Source organism: Erigeron canadensis, chromosome 8 (genome assembly GCF_010389155.1).
Source record: "Erigeron canadensis isolate Cc75 chromosome 8, C_canadensis_v1, whole genome shotgun sequence".
Lineage (NCBI taxonomy): Eukaryota > Viridiplantae > Streptophyta > Magnoliopsida > Asterales > Asteraceae > Erigeron > Erigeron canadensis.
This window is the reverse complement of record NC_057768.1, coordinates 26,243,444-26,264,379: the sequence shown is the minus strand read 5'-3', so window position 1 is coordinate 26,264,379 and position 20,936 is coordinate 26,243,444. Positions and strand designations below refer to the sequence as shown.

The window sequence follows — 20,936 nt, the reverse complement described above, 5'->3', positions numbered from 1 at the left end:
CGGTGGTCGGAATATTATAAAACTATCGTCTTGTATACCAGAAACCACGATTGTAATCTTCCCATGGCATTATAAATCAAAACTATCGTTTTGTAAACTTATATGAAAAACCTTGTAAACCGGGAAAATAAGCACGCTAGATTTGTATTTGTGTTTTGTCAAATTTTATGTATATAGTTAGACTAGTTTCTTAACATTTATTAGAAATTTTCCAAGGGTTAATATGTGATAGAATATTTGAAATTAATTTGAGTTATGTTAGAAAAATGCTTTGGATGTGGTGGTGTTTGTTGATGAGAAGACGATGCTTTCTTGATGGTGGAAGATAAAATAAGGCTATAATCTTGTTTTAATATAGGTTGATCGGTATTGGTATGTATTTGAGTGCCGTTAAAAATTAAAAAAAAAATTTGGTATGTATCTTGACAATATATATATAAGTGAATGTTGCATTTTTGCCTAGTCTCATGCCCACGAGCCAGCCCCTTTAGCTTAAAACCACCATATAGATTTGTAGTTAGTTGTCTATGTCAAAATGCAAAATTAATTATTTCAAGGGATGACAAATGAAGGTAGCTCAATTGACAGATGCATTTTTGGTTTTTTCATAGGTTTTGGGTTTGACTCTTAGGAGTAACAAGTTTGTGAGTTTTTTCCCTGAATCAACTGTAACGGCTTATAGTCTACATCTTGTAGTCTAGAGTACGTGCAGGGCTTCACCATTATACGGTATGTTGTTCCTTGATGTCGAATGTCGAATAGTTAAAAAAAAATTATTTTAAGGGAATTGGAAATCTTGTATGGTCAATAGAAACGAACACACAATTTATTAATTGATGTATCTTGTCGTGAAACTATCATTTATTTTGCGGGTTGGTACACCTACTGTGAAAGCTATACATTAAAGCTAGAAAGTTGCTAAACACCAGTTTGTGGAATAGAATTGGTAATCAATTTTTTGAAAGATGTATAAAGTAACATTCGTATGTCATTGCAAATTTGATAGTTTTCAAAGAATAAATCGGTTTGAATTGACCATTATCCAATCCGCCTTAACTACAACTTTTTTCATCTATGAAATCGGTCAAAGTGTACAACGCATTTAACATGATTCAAATACTGGATCTACTACCGTATAAAATAATACATATTCAATGTTATCTCAGTCTTTCCATGAGGGTGTTGAGTCTGGGGAGACCCAAGTTCGAATCCTTAAGGGACAAAGTTTACTCCTATTTATCGTTGTACCATTTGGCGGATTAATAAGAAGTCCCCCCTCCGTGGTTTCCTGAAAACTCGAAAGACATCTTGCCCAAAAGACGTAGCGAACAGAGGCGGATCCAGGTATTTCTTTAAATGGGGGTAAAAAAAAACTTATTTAATAACGAATGAGCCTCATAACCGCCATTAAACAAAAAAAAAGAAATAGTTGTATAACTGCAACGAAATAACCTCGAAATAGTTTCAAAACAACTTTAAAACCGTCTAAACCATAGAAACAATAACTTTAATAAAACCGAGCAGCAACAGAAAAATAACAATAATGCAACAACAAAAGAGCCAATTTATTGAAAATAGAGTTAGTAATGTGTACGGTTTGGTTAAACCAACTAAACCATTTAAAACCAAATTAATTGGATGGATCGGTCGAGTTGAAATAATATAATCATATGTATATTATAAACAAACTACTATTTTCATTGAAGAGAGAGGAAATAATACAATCTTCGCAAATACATATATACATAAGAACACCTAACAAATTAATTTCCATTACAGCAATTATATGTACAATAAAACTAATATGAAAATAATGATATACTAAAGATAAGAGAATTAAATGTTATAATTGTTAGTACGTGATTGAGTATTATAAAACAAATATTAAAGTAAAATAAATAAGACAAGATCTTAACCCTTAGATCATGATTAAATTGATGCATGAAGATTCACGAAACAAATGATACATGATGATTTTCATGATGCATGGTGATTTTTAGTGAAGAGAAACATATTGTTTTACTTATATTTGTTTTAATTTAATACTTGTTTTATTTTAACAAAAACCTTGTTAGTATTATTTTAATCTTTATTAACGAAAATAAAATAACGAAATATTAAGGTGGTTATAGTTTTCAATATTTGGAAATTGGAATCTTGGAATGTTATCTAATAAGTGATGATCCACTCTTCCAAACTTTAGTATTAAAGGAGGGCATTCAAAGTTTAACCTGGGGGCATTTAATTAATAGATTTGGGCTTTGGTGACAAAATATTACGCAAGTAAAAATAAAATTTTGGGCAACCTATTGGGGGCATTACCCCACCAATTGCATACTACATCCGCCCCTAGCGGTTGATAACTGGAATGAATAGACTCTGACCATTCGAACGTTAAAAAATATATATTACAAATTTCATATTTTTTTAAAATTTACATTAGGAACAAAACCTAAAACCTATTGCATGATAAATCATCATCAATACTCTAAGATCAAGACCAATATGTTAAAATTTACGTTTTCTTATGTCAATTTTCAAAAATATTAGTAGTATCTATCATTTACATTCTCCTAAACATGATGTGAATTGTTCGTATCACTTTTTAAATGATTTTAGTTGTACCTTATAAAATTCAAAGTAAAATATCTTAAAATAATACAGTTGTACTAATTAATTTTTAACCTATCAAATCGCTCAATTTCATTAAATTGATTTTCTCTTATGTCATCATTTAAACTTACTACAAATTAAAAATCCTAATAATCATTTTCCAAATATATTATTATACTAATATTAATATTAATTTGTAGAAAAAGTCTATTTAATTTACACTTTTTTGTTTTTCATCAATAATTTACACTTTTTTTTTTTGCCATAGATACTTAAATTATATTTATTTTTAGCCATCGTACAACATCATTATTCTAAACACAATAGGAATCAGAACATGGGACGACCACAAAAGAAAACACGATTTACAACAGAAGATTACTTGAATACTAAATCCAAATCAATATGAACTCCATTCAAGATTCATTCTATCTCTCAGTCAAAAAGGTACATAATTTTCTACTTTTTTATATATTACTTTGCGTATTAATGTTTAAAGTTACAGTTGTCATTCAAATCAAGAGTCATAATTGTTATCAAAGAATATAAAACCAATCCTAATTATTATCTAATTATCATAGGACATGTGATTGACAATAAACCTATGCGTGTTATGGGTCCGCATCATGATCAAATACATATATTTCAATGTCAAGTACAGGATACAAGTATGTTTATATTTTAATTATTAATTATCTTTTATAATAATATCATATTACGAGTACAATTGGTTTAAAGATATTCAATAATAAAGAAAATGTGCATTGTGGAATAACTACGGTAAACAGTTCCATCAATATATCTCAGCTAATAATGACAGTGACGAACCTATGATTATTGTACTACAAGTTGCAAAATATAACACTTAGAATTGTATATATTCAAAATTATAAGCTTTTATGATGTATGAAGATCTAATATTGATAATCGTAAACCTCGTGTCCAGTATTGAACACGGGTCTTACATATATTATAATACTAAATTTAAACTAGTGTTTTACAAAATATGATGCAAAGTTAGGGCATAACAACCCAAACGTGCTGTAAAACAACAATTTGTCGAAACAAATTTTGATGACTGATCAACCTCACGGTATGCACTTCCCGACGGATGCAATCCTAATTCAAACGACAACTGTTTGTTTAATTTTAACTCTAGCCCTACCTATATAGATAACTTTTAACCCCATATGTTCAATGTTAAATTAATAAACTTTTCTTTCTATACATGATTGCACCATAAGCTTTTTTATTGGTAAATTGTTTTCTAATAAACTTTTTGAATTACACATGGTTGGTACAGGGGTGACCAGGTCTACAAGTCACCCAAGTAACAATCATGTACAATTTAAAAAGTTCATGGATAATATATATCAATATAAAAGTTTACGATGCAATCATGTACAAAATGAAAAGTATGTTCGTGAATAAGTGATTAATCCCTAAATTTTTATATTGACTAAGTCGGTAAGATTGTGATGCGAAAACAATCCCACTCGCTGAACTGACCAGCTCCAGTCAACTGGATAGGACGGCTAAACTGTCAGGCAGCAATCAACTGGCAGCAAGCAGTGGACTGAAGATGCCTCCAGAGCAAGCAAAGCTCATCTTGCCAGCCATAGCCCATTATGGACAAGCATTCACTAATGAGTAGCCTCTAGTTGTTACTTTACTTCAGTGGCAAGTCCCTCCACGATTAGTGAAACTCATCAGTGGATAGTATCAGCGAACCACTTCAGTCAGCACCCCTAGCAACAACCTCCAGTTAAGTTCCCTTCAGTAGAACTTTGTTCAGTCAAGAAGTTATTTGTTTCAATAAAAAGCTGCCACATCACAAATTCTAGAAGGTCTTGGATAAGGATGTGTGCATTAGAATAACGTTGTCTAACGGTTTGTGGGGACCATGTTAGATGAAAGGAATATTTCCTGAGGCAGGGTACAACACGTGTTTGCTCTCCTATTGGTTGATTGTCCTTTTCCCATGTGCTACAACTTTTATTTATTTATTAATGTATTTCTTTTATTGTAGGAAAATAGGGAGTGTTGCATATAAAAGCTAGACTTAATCGATCTGTAAATTGATTATTGAATGGAATGAAAAGAACACTTTTTCTTCTTATCAAATCTTCATTTTACCTTTATAAATCATTATTTATTTTGGTGTGGAGTGATCCCTTTACCTTTAATTGTGGTGGTTCATCCTTTAACAATTTTAGGGGTGAGATCTTTAAATCTTCAATTCCTTTAATTATAATCTTAGTGGTTATCCTTTATAGATTATAGTGGTGGGTTGGAGTGGATCCTTTATCTTTGATTCTAGAGGACTATTTCTTTAGGATCTAAGTGGTGGATTCTTCTATTTTATCTCATATTCATATAACTTGTTGATTTAATTTTATTTTTCATAAACCTTAAAACCCAAATTCTATTGTCTTAGTGAATTTTGGATCCAACAGGCAAAATTTCACATCAAATTGGTATCAGAGCCCAAGGTTTATTGGGTTTCATAAAACGTCTTTGTTGTTCTTGTTGAATTGAGAAATTGTTCCAGATCTATTTTATTCTGTTCATCTTATACTCTGTTTTGTTAAAAAATGGCCTTTAGGAGGAACATGAATATAGAAGGAGCTCTCAATGAGAGACATAATAGACAAATCGAGGCTCTCCAACAACAAATGGGCAGAGTCTTAAATCTGTTGGAGGAAGGCGTAAGAGTGAATAGAGATCATGATGTTCCAAGTGATTTAGGATCTGAACCCCAAGATTCTCCTTATGAATATGAAGGAACAAATGAATCATCTGTCCAAACAAATTTTACTAGAAGAAGGGTTAGGAGGCCTAAAGATGATTTAAGAGATATCAAGGTTGATTTACCAGAATTTGTTGGTACAACAGACCTAGAAGAATATTTTAAGTGGGTTCAAACAATGGACAGAATTAATGAAGTTAAGGGGTACGACGAGAAAAAGGGGTATAAGATTGCTGTAATAAAGTTAAAAAAAAATATGCCTCTTTTTGGTATGAGAACATGAAGCGAGAAAGGGAGAGAGCAGGGACGAAGATTCAAACATGGTCCAAGCTGAAAGAGTGTATGATGAAGATATTTGTCCCTCAAGCATATAAGCAAGAGCTATACATTGAGATGAACAACCTGAAACAAGGCATGAAGGAAGTCACTGCATATATCAGAGAATTTGAGCAACTGAAAATTCGTACCGGTGTGAAAGAGGCTGAAGAACACACCATAGCCAGATTCATTGGTAGACTTAATCCATTGATCGCTGGGAAGGTCGAGTTACAGTCCATCTGGACTTACGAAGGTGCTTGCAAGATGGCTCTCCAGGTGGAGAAACAAGCTAAGAAAAAAAAGCCAGAACAAGTCTTTTACTAAGACCCCTTTCACTATAAAGGCAGCAACTCCCAAGGTCGCTGACATTGGTTACAAACCCTTCAAGGGAAAAGATAAAGATGTTGGCAGCCCAAAAGAACCAGTAGGGAAGAAATGTTTCAAGTGCCACGGGTATGGTCATTTCCAGGCCCAGTGTCCCAATCAGCAAACACTGACTATCAGGGAGATCGAAAGTTTACCAGAAGCTGAAACTGAGGAATAAGAGCCAGTGTACGATGATGACGATGGTGCTGAAGAAACATATGTAGGTGCTGATATTGGTGAGATGCTGATGGTCAGAAGAATGATGCACACTGGTGAAGTTACTGCTGATAAGGCTCAACGAGATAATATCTTCCACTCCAGATGTACCGTCAAAGGAAAGGTATGCAGTCTTATCATTGATGGTGGCAGCTGTGCTAATGCTGCTTCAACTCACATGGTTGATAAGCTGGGATTACCTACACTGGAGCATCCCCGTCTTTACAAGCTTCAATGGCTCAGCGAGGGAACGGAGGTAAAGGTTAATCGACAAGTTACTATTCCATTTTCTATTTGTCTTATTTATTAGGATGAGATTGTTTGTGATGTTGTCCCTATGGATGCTTGCCATTTGTTGTTGGGAAGGCCATGGTTGTTTGACAAACATGTATTCCACAATGGTCATTTAAATTCTTATTCATCATTTGTAAATGGGAAAAAGATCACCCTAACTTCTTTGAAACCCGATGAGCACTCAAATACCAAGGTAACAGATCAGCGAGACAAAGCTTTATTCATGACTCAAACCGAAGTTGAGAAGGAACTCGCTGATGGTACCTCAGTAATGATGTTGCTGATGGTTGAACTTGTTGATAAGAAGGGACTCTCTGACATTTCCAGTTTAATCAAGCCCTTGCTAAGAGAATATGCTGACGTATTTCCTGAAGAAATGCCTTATGGATTACCTCCTATTAGGGGTATTGAACACCTGATTGACCTAATTCCAGGTTCAATCATTCCTAACAAAGCTGCTTATAGGCATTCACCCACTGAAGCCAAAGAGTTACAAAGGCAAGTTGATGAATTTATTGCTAAGGGTTACGTGAGAGCAAGTATGAGTCCATGTTCTATACCAGCTCTCTTGGTTCCAAAGAAAGCTGGCTCAATGCATATGTGTGTTGATAGTATAGCCATCAATAATATCACTATCAAGTATCGATATCCTATTCCCAGGTTGGATAACATGCTTGATGAATTACATGTTTCCTGTGTGTTTTCAAAGGTTGATCTAAGAAGTGGCTATCACCAGATCCGAATGAAGGATGGAGATGAATGGAAGACAACATTCAAGATAAAAGGAGGCCTTTTTGAATGGCTGGTCATGCCATTTGGGTTGTTTAATGCGCCCAGTACCTTTATGAGACTTATGAATGAAGTCCTCTGACCACTCATTGGCTAGTTCGTAGTTGTTTATTTTGATGACGTACATACTGGTGTACTCGAAAACTAAAGCTGAACATGTCAGCCACCTGAAAAGTGTGTTTGACTTGCTGAGAAAGCATAAGCTCTATGGCAAGTTGGAAAATGTGACTTTGTGGTGGATAATGTGGTATTCCTTGGATACGTGGTGTCAAAGGAAGGAATTTTCATGGATCCTTCGAAGGTAGAAGCTATTAAATCTTGGCTAGTCCCTACTACGATTATTGAAGTAAGAAGCTTTCATGGGTTCACATCTTTTTATAGAAGATTTATCAAAAAAATTTCAAATGTTGTGGCTCCCATCATTGATTGTTTGAAAAAGGGTCTGTTTATCTGGCCTCAACCAGCCCAACTTGCCTTTGAGTCACTGAAGGATAGGCTTAGTTCAGCTCTAGTGCTTTCTTTGCCTAATTTTGATGTATTGTTCGAACTAGAGTGTGACACTAGTGGGATAGGAATCGGAGCAGTGCTGACCCAGGAGCAACGACTAGTAGCTTACTTCAGCGATAAGCTTAATGGGTCAAAACTGAAGTATAGTACTTATGATAAATAATTCTATGTTATTATTCGCGCGGTCGATCACTGGTCTCATTACTTAAAGCCTAAACAGTTTATCTTGTTTTCTGATCACGAGGCGCTGAAGTATATCAATGGTCAGCATAAGCTTAATTATAATCTTGGTGGTTATCCTTTATAGATTATAGTGGTGGGTTGGAATGGATCCTTTATCTTTGATTCTAGAGGACTATTTCTTTAGGAATCTAAGTGGTGGATTCTTCTATTTTATCTCATATTCATATAACCTGTTGATTTAATTTTATTTTTCATAAACCCTAAAACCCAAATTGTGTTGTCTTAGTGAATTTTGGATCCAACTGGCAAAATTTAACATCAGATTGTTACGAACCCAACTTTATAAGTTATTCAAGCCCAAACTCAAGTGTGGCTCGTTCAAGTCAAACTTTTATCAAATTCAAACTCGAGTTTGAGTACAAAAATGAAATTCTTCAATATGTTTATCAAGTAGAGTTCGAAATTTTAAATATCCAGCTCTATTTATATGTATATGTAGGCCAATATGAACATATGTTAAATGTATTATATATATTTTGGAGATCCCTTTCACAAGTTGTTTCCAACTTGACCAGTCAGGTTAGAGGTCTCTTAACTTTTAAATTTGATTTTGGACATTTGATTTTAATCTAAAAATCAAGATTCTCTCAATTAATTAGTCAAGTTGAGGAATGGGAAATGATATTCGTACCAAAAATATTGATATATTTATGATTTACTATATAGTATAATTTTTAAAACACACTGTGCAAGTTAATAAAACATGTTTGTAGTGAATAAATTATGATTTGTGATACGGATATAACTTCCCTTGAAGAATTTGAAAAAATTCCTATCTTATTTAAATAATCAATATTTTATAAGCATTTATAATACATTTATTGCTATTAGATTCATATAACAATATTAGACATTAGTCTTTCTTTGTATTTTTTTTTTTTTGTATTTGAAGTATATTTATATATATTATTATGGGGATAACATATGTATTGTGTGCTATGTACTCCACAATACATATTCAGGGAGCACTATTGTATATTTATAAAACTCAAAGGTCTAATTTGTAACATCGTATAAAAAATTTGTATATGGATGTACGTAACATAAGTACAACCAATCTTTTCAAGCCAATCTTGCATCTTTTTATAAACCTTGTTCGGGTTGAGTTTGAGATGGTATTACGAAATTCATGGAGCTATTGAGCCGAGCTTGGCCTAGGGAAAACTTATCTAGTCGAGTTCCTACCTTGCTTAGTTCGTTCTCGTTTCAACCCTTGCTGGATTCAGCCCTAGAAAGTAGAAACTGACTAGTTAATATGATGTTTATTGTGGTGTTTTACTCATAAGTATATGTTTGGTAGATCATGATTAGAGAAAGAGATGTGACTGTTGTAGGTGAATTTAGTTGGACGGATTGTCTTGTTTAAAAAGAGTAGGTGGTCCATTTGTAGGGTATTTATACACTTAGGCTGTGTTTGATTTACCCTGAATGGAATAGTTCAGCACCAAGTACTGCATCGGTCAGCATCCCACTTATTTGTTTTATTACACTGAATCTGAATGAGAAAAAAAAATAGACTCTTGGCCATTCCAACCCCAAACCCTTTCTTAACCATTCATCATCCCATTATTCCCATCTTTTACCCTCATACCCCTCTTCCCCCTTTTCATCACAATCTTTATTTGTTCGTTTCTTTCTTTTTTTTCTTGATCCACCCTTTCTCTGCTACTTTAATCCACTCATTTCTATAACCCCTTATAAACATATTAAATTCTCTATTTTAGGAAATTTCAACACTTTTTTATACCCAAAATACCCTTATTTCTTAATCCTAATTCTCCTATACACTAATCTATACTTTTATACTATCTAGTATAAAAAAAAAACAACTATCTCTTTAAATGTTACATGAGGAAATTATGTAAAATAAATTACACTACCAGTCATTTATCTTTTAAAATATCTTCATTAACCTTTTAAATCAATTATCTACATCACTTAACGCCGCCTCCACCACCAACAATCGCTTCCACCACCACACCATCGTCGTCCCGACCACCGCCGCATTGCGCGGGTACCGTGCTAGTTCTTATATATATTTTTTGAAATAAGTGATAACCTCTTGAAAACAAGAACATCAAGATCCATTGTTTTCTCTGATGGGTTTTAGGAATTGTGGGTCAGCAAGTAGGTCAAGTGATTTAGGGGAATTAGATGATGATGATTTCGTCATAGCTTTTGTTGTTGTCACTAAATATAAATCGATACAGTAATAAATATAGTTGTTTGAATGTGTTAATTAAATGGAATTTTATGTAAGTTCTTAATAGTGAAGATGGAAAAATGTTATGGCTATGGTAGTTGGAAAAGATGAAGCAGCAAGACGATGCGTTATTTTGCCACTAAACAATATGACTTTTGTTCTATCATATTTTTGTGTATGTTATTCTTTTATACACTTTTTTTATGAAATGTATATAGCTAAAACTAAAATATAGATTTTGTTTGATTTCTCAAAACTTATTATGCACCTATACACAAAAAGTTAAAATAGTAATTTTTTGTTATTCAGATTACACATTCTATATAGAAATCAAACATATTTTTTTTATTCAGAATAAGTCCATTCAGATCCATTGAACCATTCAAGGTTTGAAACCATTCAACACTAAATCATTCCGTGTTATTAAACACAGCCTTATAGTTTAAAGTTTTCTACAAAGGTTCAAATTTAGGAAGAAATATTTTCAAGTATTTTCTTGAAATTTTAGGTTTCATCTCAAACATAAGTTGTTTAGAAGCAAGAGTATGATAGTTTATCGAAAACAGGCTTATACCGTCATCTTATTCTAATTATATAATAACTATTATATTATTATATCATAATATAATGTATCCATAATTTGGGGCCAAACCAACATTGGAACTTAACCATACCGATACCAAAATAACAATGACGGTACTAACAATATACCCGTCACCTCTTCATTATATATCTTCCAACTTCCAAAAAGACAAACTTTTATATTCAATCACTAGCAGACGCACCTACCAGAGGGGGATCAGTCATTCGCATTCTTTTTGAAGGATGCTGCACATCTGATTCCAATCCAGAGGATTCACCGGAAACCGTTGGTTCATTTGCTTGCCTTTTGGAATTATCATTACCATAAAGCATCTCAACAGGCTCCATCGATGGTGATATCGGACAATTTCTCAACTCCTTGAAATCAAGTTCCTCGCCAATCAGATTACTGCCATTGATGACTTGAAATGAATCTTCACACCCAGAGATTGATGTTTGTGGTGATGTTTCAAAATTGTTCTGATGCCCAGATTCTGTTCTGTTGAATTTCTGGGATGAACATGGGATTTCGGCTATGATTTCATTGTCTTGCTGGAGATCAATTTCTATTGAAGAATAAACAAGCTGCCCACCAGTTTCTACATCTTCCTGTTTCAAGAAACCAAGGGATTTGAATGGGTCAACTGGGATGTGCATTATCTAGTATAGGTCAAATGGGTTGATTGGGATCATGTGTAGTTACAAACATGTTGAGCCAAATGATTTAACAAAAAGGGATACGGGTTAAACAGGCCAGAAGTCATGCAAAGTAAATTCAAATGCATAAAAACTCCAAAAACGTTAATCAAGATAGGTAGATTGTATTCAAATATAATACATAAAATATTTATAAACTGGAAAACAGTTAAAATTTCAAAAAGGGTTTCGAAGCAGGTGTGTTTTGACCCATACTTGAAGATTACCCTTTACCCAACCCTCTATCTCTAAACAGTATGCCGGATGTAAAAAAGTACATGTCACAATATCACCTGAAGTATGGATAAGCACTTAACACGAGAAAACGATCTGGAAATACAAATACCTCAATTGGTGGTGTGTCAGAACTCTTGTATCCATCAAACATTCTCTCGTTAAAAGATGGGAATTGCAAGCCGAGAAATGATCCTGGTTCAAATGCAGATTTCAAAGACTCCCTAGGATCAACTGGACATGGATCACTTGATAAAGATAAAGATGGTAACGTAGATATTTCGATTCCCTGATCATCTTGAGAAGTTTGACAAGCCGTTGAAAGATTATTGCACATATCTGGAAAAAAATTTACAATATTTTCTTTATGGATGTCGCATTCATCATTGGCACATATGGACGAAGATTCATGAGAAGTGTGCTCTAGAAGATCATACACCAATCTCTGGATAACCACCCTTTTAAGGGACGCATCAGCGGGTAGGAACCAATCCATATTTAGCTGACAAATAAGTAAATATATTACATTTCATAATTAAATTCCTAAAAAACCACATACAAAATGTTGAACATATACAGTGATATTTAGTGCGACAAATACTAGAGAAGGCAATCTCAACAGGTTTACTTTGAATAAATCTATTTAAGATGTGTTTATCTGAAATGGGCCGCATCAAAAAGTTAAGAGAAACGTGTAACGGGCCAACAAGTTGAAAGTCAAAAAAATAAATGCACAACTCTAAATCATTTTTACTCAGATATTTACATTACATCATCATTATTATGGTAATACCATTATTGTAGACACAACAAACAAATTCAATATTCTTTTTTTTGGACAAGAAAAAGTTGCTTGCAGCTCAACCAAATTTGACGTCTTGACAGGCACGTGCAAAAATGACCTTTTTCAACCCAAACCTGTTCTGAGCCGAAAACTGACCAACCCATCTTGCCATCTCTACATATTCCATATACAAGAAAACTCTCTCTCGTTAAATGCTTGGACCGAGTCCAAATAGGCAACAACCAGGTTGAACCCAAAGGGTCCTCCGGGTACCAACTCCACTTTTCTTTATACTATCATGCAATATTTTAAGATCTCATCAAGGAATCATGATATCGAACAAAAAAAGTCATCATAACTTTTACAAAACAAATTTTGCTTAAAAAATGCAACTAAAAAAACATCTTTCAAGTCAGTTCTCAGTTCTAACTTCTCAATGCATAGGATCCGGTTTAGCCTTGGTAGACAAACACACAAACTAGGTAGTTGCAGTCATATTCCCTAGACAAATGCATAATTTCCTACCCCAAAAAGTGCTCTTCTAACAAGGGTAATACCCATTATACCCAAAATTATGTAGTAAGTGACGAACTATTGGGAGAAAGAACTTAAACATCTACTGAAAATGACACCATGAGAATGAGAGATTATGAGACAGTTTACTTACAAAGTTAACACTCTTCGTGATTTTGAAGGGATTAAAATAAATTGGAGCTTGCTCTAAGAAGAGCTCTACATAATGGAGCAAGAATAAACCACAGTCGAAAGAATTTGGCTGCTGTGGTAACTGCACAATAAACAAACTTCAGAACATGACATCCACATTATAAGAATGCGAAGTCATCAAGTGAACTGCACGTGTTAACAAGAATTTGTTTGACAACATTTATGTTTTCTATTTTCCAATATCTATTTTTAAAGGTGTAAATAGCTTTAAAAGTATTCAGTGCTAGTTATAAATGCCGTTCCAAAAAAAAGCTAGTTATAAATAGTAAACTTGGTTAAAGGATAAAAAACATTGATTTATTATTTGCTATAATAAGATAGAGATCTCAATCTCAAATCAACTTCTCTCTATTCCTATTTTCTGTCAAAGATAGCAACATTATTGGCATTACCAAAAAAAAAAAAAAAAAAAAAAAAGAAAGAAGATTGCGAGGAATATCAAGTGTTACCGCAAGGCCATAGTGTTTCAGATAAAACGACACACAACCTACGCAGGATCTTAACTTGTCAAGAAAAGAAAATGAAAGAAACAATCATACTAAATACCTCAAGCGAGATAAAACGTAAGTTATCGAATTTTGAAGAGATATCTTCAGGTGCCTCTTGAAGCCTCCCTTTCCATTCTTCTTTCAAGTAACTGCACTGACATATCCAAAAGTGAGCTATAATAGTTCAATTCTATGAGTTCTCTCAAGAAATGGGAATGAGAACCATAATTTTTTAGTTTAGCATGTCATCCTCTGCAACTTTTCCAGCCAACAGATATTTCCAAGAATTTCTCTATGATGGGCATCTTTCTAATTTAACATCATTCTTAAATTTAAGTAACTGCTGATAGTAACCTTTGCATAATGCCTTTCAAGCCACTATGAGTGCCTCTGATAGAATCCATATGCAGAATGCATGGCACTTTAGTCAACTTGATTACATCTTCATCTACACCAGAACAAAATGTAATATTAGAATAATGAATATAATACATGATGAAATTGCGACAGATTGAAGGCTGACCTTTGTATGTGGCCACTTCCCCAAGATGACACATTACAATAAGACTCCAGTGATAGCTGTACAAACTCTTGGTTACTCAAGTATTAAGACTAGAATTTCTGAAGAGCAAAGTGTGTACACTTTTCATGTGTACACTTTTCAACTTACTTGTAATTTATAGGAATAAAGACGTAATCTTTCTCAAATATGTTGACTTTTCTTGTCCATTTTCTTACACGTAAGAAAGCTGCTTTCCCTTGGGAGGCGTCAAGTGGATCTTTATCCGGGTCAACTAGCTTTCGGAAGAAGAAACTATTGAAAAAATGAAACCTGTGTCTATCCTCGGGCTTCAATTTGTTCTTTAAGTATCTGCCATCAGTTAGAACTAACAGTCAACACTTTGACAAACAATTAAAAGGCATCATTTGCTTACCTACATTATGACCGGAAAAAAAATTTAGAAATTTTTTTTATAAATTAGTAAGGCATCATTTGCTTACCTACATTGACTACAGAAAGAATTATATAGAATAACTTTATCATAAACAATGACTTTCATTCTAAGATATAGAACTTTTTACAATTTTCATGTGTCGTCAAACTAACTATTTTATCAAAGAAGATTTTAACCAGCAATATAGAGTACCATATTGAAGGAATCCCGTCCCAAAAATCTCATAAAAACATGCTTATCATTGCGCAGACAGACAGACATACTTGATATAAAAGTCGATGATGGTGTCGTTAACGAACGTGTCTGGTAAGAGCATATCAACATCTCTCTTACCCATAGAAACAGCATCAACATCTCCTTTTGGATAAATAACTTCTTCAAAAGGCTGATCAAAGCTGAAAGCACCCACAGCAATGTAAAATCCACTTATTAATTATTAATGGTTGTTCTATCTTGATTGATAGGCCTAGATTATGTTAAACAATCACACAGAAAAATTGCACATAGAAAAAACATTCTAAAGTTGCATATTATAACAGAAATGGAAATCTACTTGGTTCACCAAAATAAATTTATACAGAATTGTCTTTCCATGAAAGACCAAAGAAAATTGCTCGAACTAAAAACATTTTTCATATGCAAGACTACAAGATTGCCGTTTCAAAATAAATTAAAACCGGGAAGTAATCACATACTTGGACACCAGGGCATGCAATATTTATACATTATAATTGTGGAACAATCTAGCAAAAAACTAGCATTTCCGGTATAACTGTATATATATATATATATATATATATATATATATGGAAAATTGAAGGTGGTGCTGTTAGGCACCTAACTTGGGTGAAATCTCTCTCACATGCTAATTTTTTAATCCATAAAATGTACGTATAATGATAAATAATGGGCCCCATGTTTTTTACGAATTAAAAAAATTAGCATGTGAGAGGGATTTCACCCAACAGCACCACCTTCACTTCTTGTTTTGCTTACTTGGGAAAATACTTTGTAAGAGATGCTTGGGTGGATCCATGGACCCTGCAGGTCACCACATGAAAAATATTCAATCAAGTGATCAACTTAATGAAAGAAATGAAAAAAAAGAAAGAGTAACCCCGACCAAACCAAGTATGATAAAGAGCTGAATAAAGAATTCTGACATAAATAAACCAGTCCTTATATGGGTAATAAATTGAGTTGAGATTAAAGAGAGAAGAACTAATAAGATAAATATTATGAACTTATTTTAATATAAATCTCTTAACACAACCTAATGTGAATCCAAACTTTTACATAGATTAGTAGAAAGCGAATTGGCTGAGAAATTGAGACAAATTAACAAAAAACTCTATCAAAAAGTAACATCATGATCAAAAAGCATAATTCATAAAGCCAGAGCAAGGCAACTAGACATTAAATGGATCACATATTTCCAAATTGTAATGTTGACACAAGCTACTATATCTAAATTCCAATTATGGGAAAATCAGAGCTCACTCTGACTCAAGCATATTACTCCATAGAGTCTTGTATGCGGCATTCAAGGATGTGATTGCTTCCTGGCTCCCATACCAGTTAGTGCCAATAACTGCAAACTTCAGTTCAATACCTGAATAGGGTACACAGAGTACGAATCACGTATAGACCACCTCAGCTACATTAAGAAGATTCTTTGGCCAAAGCTTTGCAAAAAACAAGCAAAAGAAACAGATGGAAAACAAAAAATGAAAAAAAATACTTGTTGACTTGTTACCAACTGAATGGCAGAAAATAAGAGGGATGCAACCCAAATTTTGACTTGTCTACAGATGAAACTACTGTTTGTGGTCTTTAATTAACACAACCATGACACATCCGATCGATTGACTGCCCTTTCTGCTGCCTCAGAGCCCAGGTATCACCTCAACACCTCAAAATGTTTAGTCCAATTTTGTTACTCACATAGATGCATTATGAACTTTTAAGACCAAACATTTAGCCATATACTTAATTGTCTACAGAAACATGGACAGGTAAAACAATATGTGAATGGCACCACAAAAAGAAAATTGATTTTTAACCTGATGTGTGTTCAACATTGTTATCCTGTTCCTTATCATCGATAAGTACATGAAACGTCACTATTGCCACATTAACCTGCATAATATTTAAGATACAACCAATCAAAATGTGGACTAACAAGATATAGAAGCTTACAAAGAAAGTGGTATTATAATTTAAAATGCACATACCATCTCATAATAATGCGATCTGATTTGATGTATATCTTGAACTCCCCACTGCAATTTAAAAGTTTTGCCATCCCCATCTAAAGTTGAACCCTCTATTTCGATGCAATTGCTAGTGAAAGTTAAAACACAATCTGTAGAATAACTATGGTGGTACACCATATGATCAGGATAGAAGACCACTGGTGCTAAATCTTCATTGTCCTGAAACCATTAAAAAAAAAAACTAAACATAAGATAGCCTACAACAGAAAGAACAAGCACAAGAGGTACAGTTACTGTATTCCAATATGACATGAAAACTAACAAAATGGCAAGCAGATAACTGGGATTCCAGCAGCATGTACACGACAAACGCATAGAACTGAAACTTACAAGTATCATGCAGTTACAAATGCTCACTTGAGAAAGTTAATTACATTTTGTGTAAAGTAAAAAGTATGCATTAAATGTCATGTCAGGTGCAAATTGTGAAAGAAAAAAAACATTTTTTTGAATAAGGGCAAATTTGATAAATGATACACACACCAAGGTATAGAGAGAGTCACCAATTCATACACATCAAAAGAGTCCTCACCGTTCCCATCTCGCCTGGGAAATGATCTGGAGATGGTTCACAGAAGACACCTGAACACAAAAGAGATAACATTATAGGGACATCCATATAGACCCAAAAATTGTCATCATTGAAGAGACTTTCATGTAAAAACCTTCCTGAATGACTAGAGATGAACTTCAAAACTTTGATACAATAAGAACCTTCAAGATTTCATCAAGTAGAAATTAAGTTCTGTAATACATGTGGAAAACGGACTGCAATGATTTCTGAATTTGGGAAGAGTAAACATTATGAGATTGATTTAGAAAAAAATCCATTACCATCATCTACGGCAATATCTGACAAAGTTGACAAAGTTGACAAAGATCTCTGATCCAATCTTTTGTGTTCATGTGGAACCAAATGATGTGCCTCATCCTACAGCCAGATCAATGTATGTTAGCAAGCTTAAAAATATATAGATTTTGGATTTTGAACATAGATCGTTGAAACATACAACTTCTGACAATTTTAATTTGTTGTTGGGAAGATCTGATGTAGTGGCTACAGGGGCCTCTGATCCAGGAGGTACATTAACATAAAGTCCAGAAAAATTAGCTCTAGCTTCTGTATGAGAGTAGGAGAGATCTTGGATATCATGGACGGCATCAACAGCATCTGGCATTGTCTTTACTTCGAGGTTTTCTGAATTGGTTTAAGAAATTAAGAGAGTTTAATAAATGTAGCATGAATGTTGATTACATTGATATTCAAAAGTGTACAACAAATAATCTCAACCACAGGAGTATATATACAGAGATACAAAATAACAGATCTAAGTACAGTGCCATGAGCCCTCTCAAAATGCAGGACACTATATCTACTTAACTAGGATAGGCTCGCCAAACCAAATTAACGCTGACAAACAAATGAGGGTTAGTATGTCAAGCAGATCTCTGACAACTATTCTAAATTTCTGACATTCAGAATCCTAAATACAAATTACCCATAACAGAAGATTATACGCAAAAAGGTTATATCCCAACTATTGTTGAAACTCTATACTGAGTTTTCAGTTGTTGAAATCCAATGACATTAATATTCCTACACTAGGAAATAATGTAAGTTGCTAGGTTAGTAAGGTTGTATCGTAACCATGTGAAATCTCTAATGGGTATTCCATCATTGTTTGTTAATATCAGAATGTCATTAATATCTTCATCAGAATTTGAAGTTTGCACCAACCACAAGGTAATTTAAAGGGTCATCAAAATCACATTAATATATGAACTCATATTCTATTTTTTCTTGAATGGGTTCCCTACGCTTACTTGATGCCTTAAGCTATACACACACCTACAAACATATATCACCTAGTGTTGTTGGCAGGATGAGACCAGTCAATCTACTCAAGTAATCAGGTATTTGGCCTATCTGTATCCAGGTGTAATTAAATGTGTTCCTTAACCAATTGGTTAAGGGTTCCTGCCCCAACTAGGATAAAGGAGTAGTGTGAGGGACTGCAATTCATTTTAAAGTTCAAGAGTAGATAGCATTTAGCGATACAAAACTACAGTCATTACCATCATCTTCTGCAATAACGCAACACGTTGACAAAGATCTCTGATCCAACCTTTTGTGTTCCAGTGGACTCACATTACCTGCTTCGTCCTACAGCAAGATCTGTTTTTGTTAGCATATAAACATATAGATATTTGGATTTTGAACATGGATTTCAATAACATACAAGTTCCAACGAATTTATTTTGGTGTTGTTAGGTAAAGCTGATGCAGTAATCAAAAGGACCTCTGACTCAGGAAGTGCATTAACATCCAATCCAGAAGAACCAGCTCTAGGTTCTGCATGAGAATCAGGGAGTTCTTGGACATTGCTAACAACATCAACTGAATCTAGCATTGCCTGTTTTTCTGAATCAGGATGAATTTCTTGTTCGGTAAAAGTAATACCATCTAGTAGTGGAGCAAAAGAAACAGCTGATCAGTGGTTATTTATCTATATTCAAACATCGGCAACAAATAATCTTCACCCAGAAACTGTATTTAGAGTCAACTTGAAGGAAAAAAAAAAACACATAAAACAAAATGCAACAGAACCATATCTAATGCAGATTACCTGGGATAAGGTCACCAAAACCAGATTCACAATGACAACTAAATGTGGTTATTCTAATCACATTATTGTTCTAATACAACATGATATCCATAAATATTCATTCTCCTAAATCCAAATCCGCATAGCAAAAAGTTGTAGGAAAAAAGTTATACCCAAAGTCTTATTATAACTTAAAATTAAAAGTAACATATGTAGCAAATCCAGTGACAATGGCATCCCAACTTAATCTTTACGGCTGCCATGAGTTAAATTCCGAGTCAAGAATTTTTTTATAAAGATTTAGTTCGTGTCATTCTTTCCTTTTTACATTTAACGAACGTTAGCACAAGTGGACTAACCAATTCTTTAATGCATTTTCAGTTACATAACCTCATTTAGCCGACTCCGTAAGTTCCTATACTTAATAAGATGTTGCTACATGATCTTGAAAAACGAGTGAACCCTTTACAAGCAACAAATTCAGGGATCGCTTTCCTACGTTTTGATCCGATCAAAAGGTAACTTAAAGAGTCTTAGAAACCGTCTACCAATCTAACTACATTGCTCGATATATATATATATATATACACGCTAACTACAACAAGCAGCTTTACAGCTAGAAAGAAACAAAAAATAAATGAAATTGATATTAGACCTAAAAGTCAACCTATATACTATCTATATCTAACATATCATATAATCAAATTCACAACCATAAATATTTACATTACAATCAAATATATAAATCAAACTAAATTAAATTAAATTAAATAATAAAACAAAACTTACTGGATTCCATAATTGTATCGTGATCAACAGTATGATTGAGATTTTGATGATCGAAAAATAATAATATAATAATTAGAATGAAATTATTATTGATGGGGAATATGGTGTGTTATTTGGAAGGAATAATGATCGGAGGAATTGCGAAACTGAGAGCAGGGTTTTTTTTTTTTTTATTTATATAGTTGTTTGTCTGGGTTTGTACTTTGTAGTTCGGGGAATCGCGGCCTACAAAAGTAACAGACTAACAGTTTAACACCTATACTAAAAAGTCATAAAAAGATATTAAATTAATTAAAAATATGCTTAAAAGGTGTTTTTATTTGGTTTAAGAATTGGTTTAGATAATTTTGTTACCGAAAATTCGGAATGCGAAAAAGAATGGTTTTAAAATATGAAAAAGGTTAAATAAACATATTGCAATGTTACTCTTAGGCCGAGGGCTTCGATGCCTCTTCGACCAGGACTCCATAGGGAGTGGCTTCGTCGACGCATGCTTCGTTC

General features: G+C 33.6%; 1 protein-coding gene across 2 annotated transcripts; it reads right to left on the bottom strand.

The window, feature by feature from the left end:
* Positions 1-10,891: 10,891 nt before the first annotated feature.
* LOC122611341 (probable ubiquitin-like-specific protease 2B) lies at positions 10,892-20,586 on the bottom strand. 2 transcript variants are annotated; one of them, XM_043784361.1, is made up of 18 exons: positions 20,436-20,586; positions 19,281-19,504; positions 19,117-19,204; positions 18,051-18,238; positions 17,875-17,971; positions 17,573-17,622; positions 16,999-17,199; positions 16,828-16,903; positions 16,265-16,376; positions 15,761-15,805; positions 15,028-15,159; positions 14,479-14,679; positions 14,332-14,387; positions 14,163-14,256; positions 13,867-13,957; positions 13,262-13,381; positions 11,923-12,312; positions 10,892-11,489 (listed from the first exon to the last, which is right to left on the bottom strand). In XM_043784361.1, the coding sequence occupies exons 1-18, from the start codon at positions 20,443-20,445 to the stop codon at positions 11,064-11,066; spliced, it is 2,601 nt and encodes an 866-aa protein (XP_043640296.1). In that variant the 5' UTR covers positions 20,446-20,586; the 3' UTR covers positions 10,892-11,063. The 2 variants fall into 2 exon arrangements, with proteins under 2 accessions (XP_043640296.1, XP_043640297.1); XM_043784362.1 differs by having other exon boundaries at positions 19,341-19,504.
* Positions 20,587-20,936: the final 350 nt, after the last annotated feature.

What these genes read in the sequence shown, in the direction of transcription:
- LOC122611341 (XM_043784361.1), bottom strand. An exon ending in TCCCAGGCGAGATGGGAACG is followed by an intron (nt 17,200 to 17,572) that starts GTGAGGACTCTT and finishes TAATGGTTTCAG; the next exon opens with GACAATGAAGATTTAGCACC. An exon ending in TCACGAAGAGTGTTAACTTT is followed by an intron (nt 12,313 to 13,261) that starts GTAAGTAAACTG and finishes CTTATTTGTCAG; the next exon opens with CTAAATATGGATTGGTTCCT.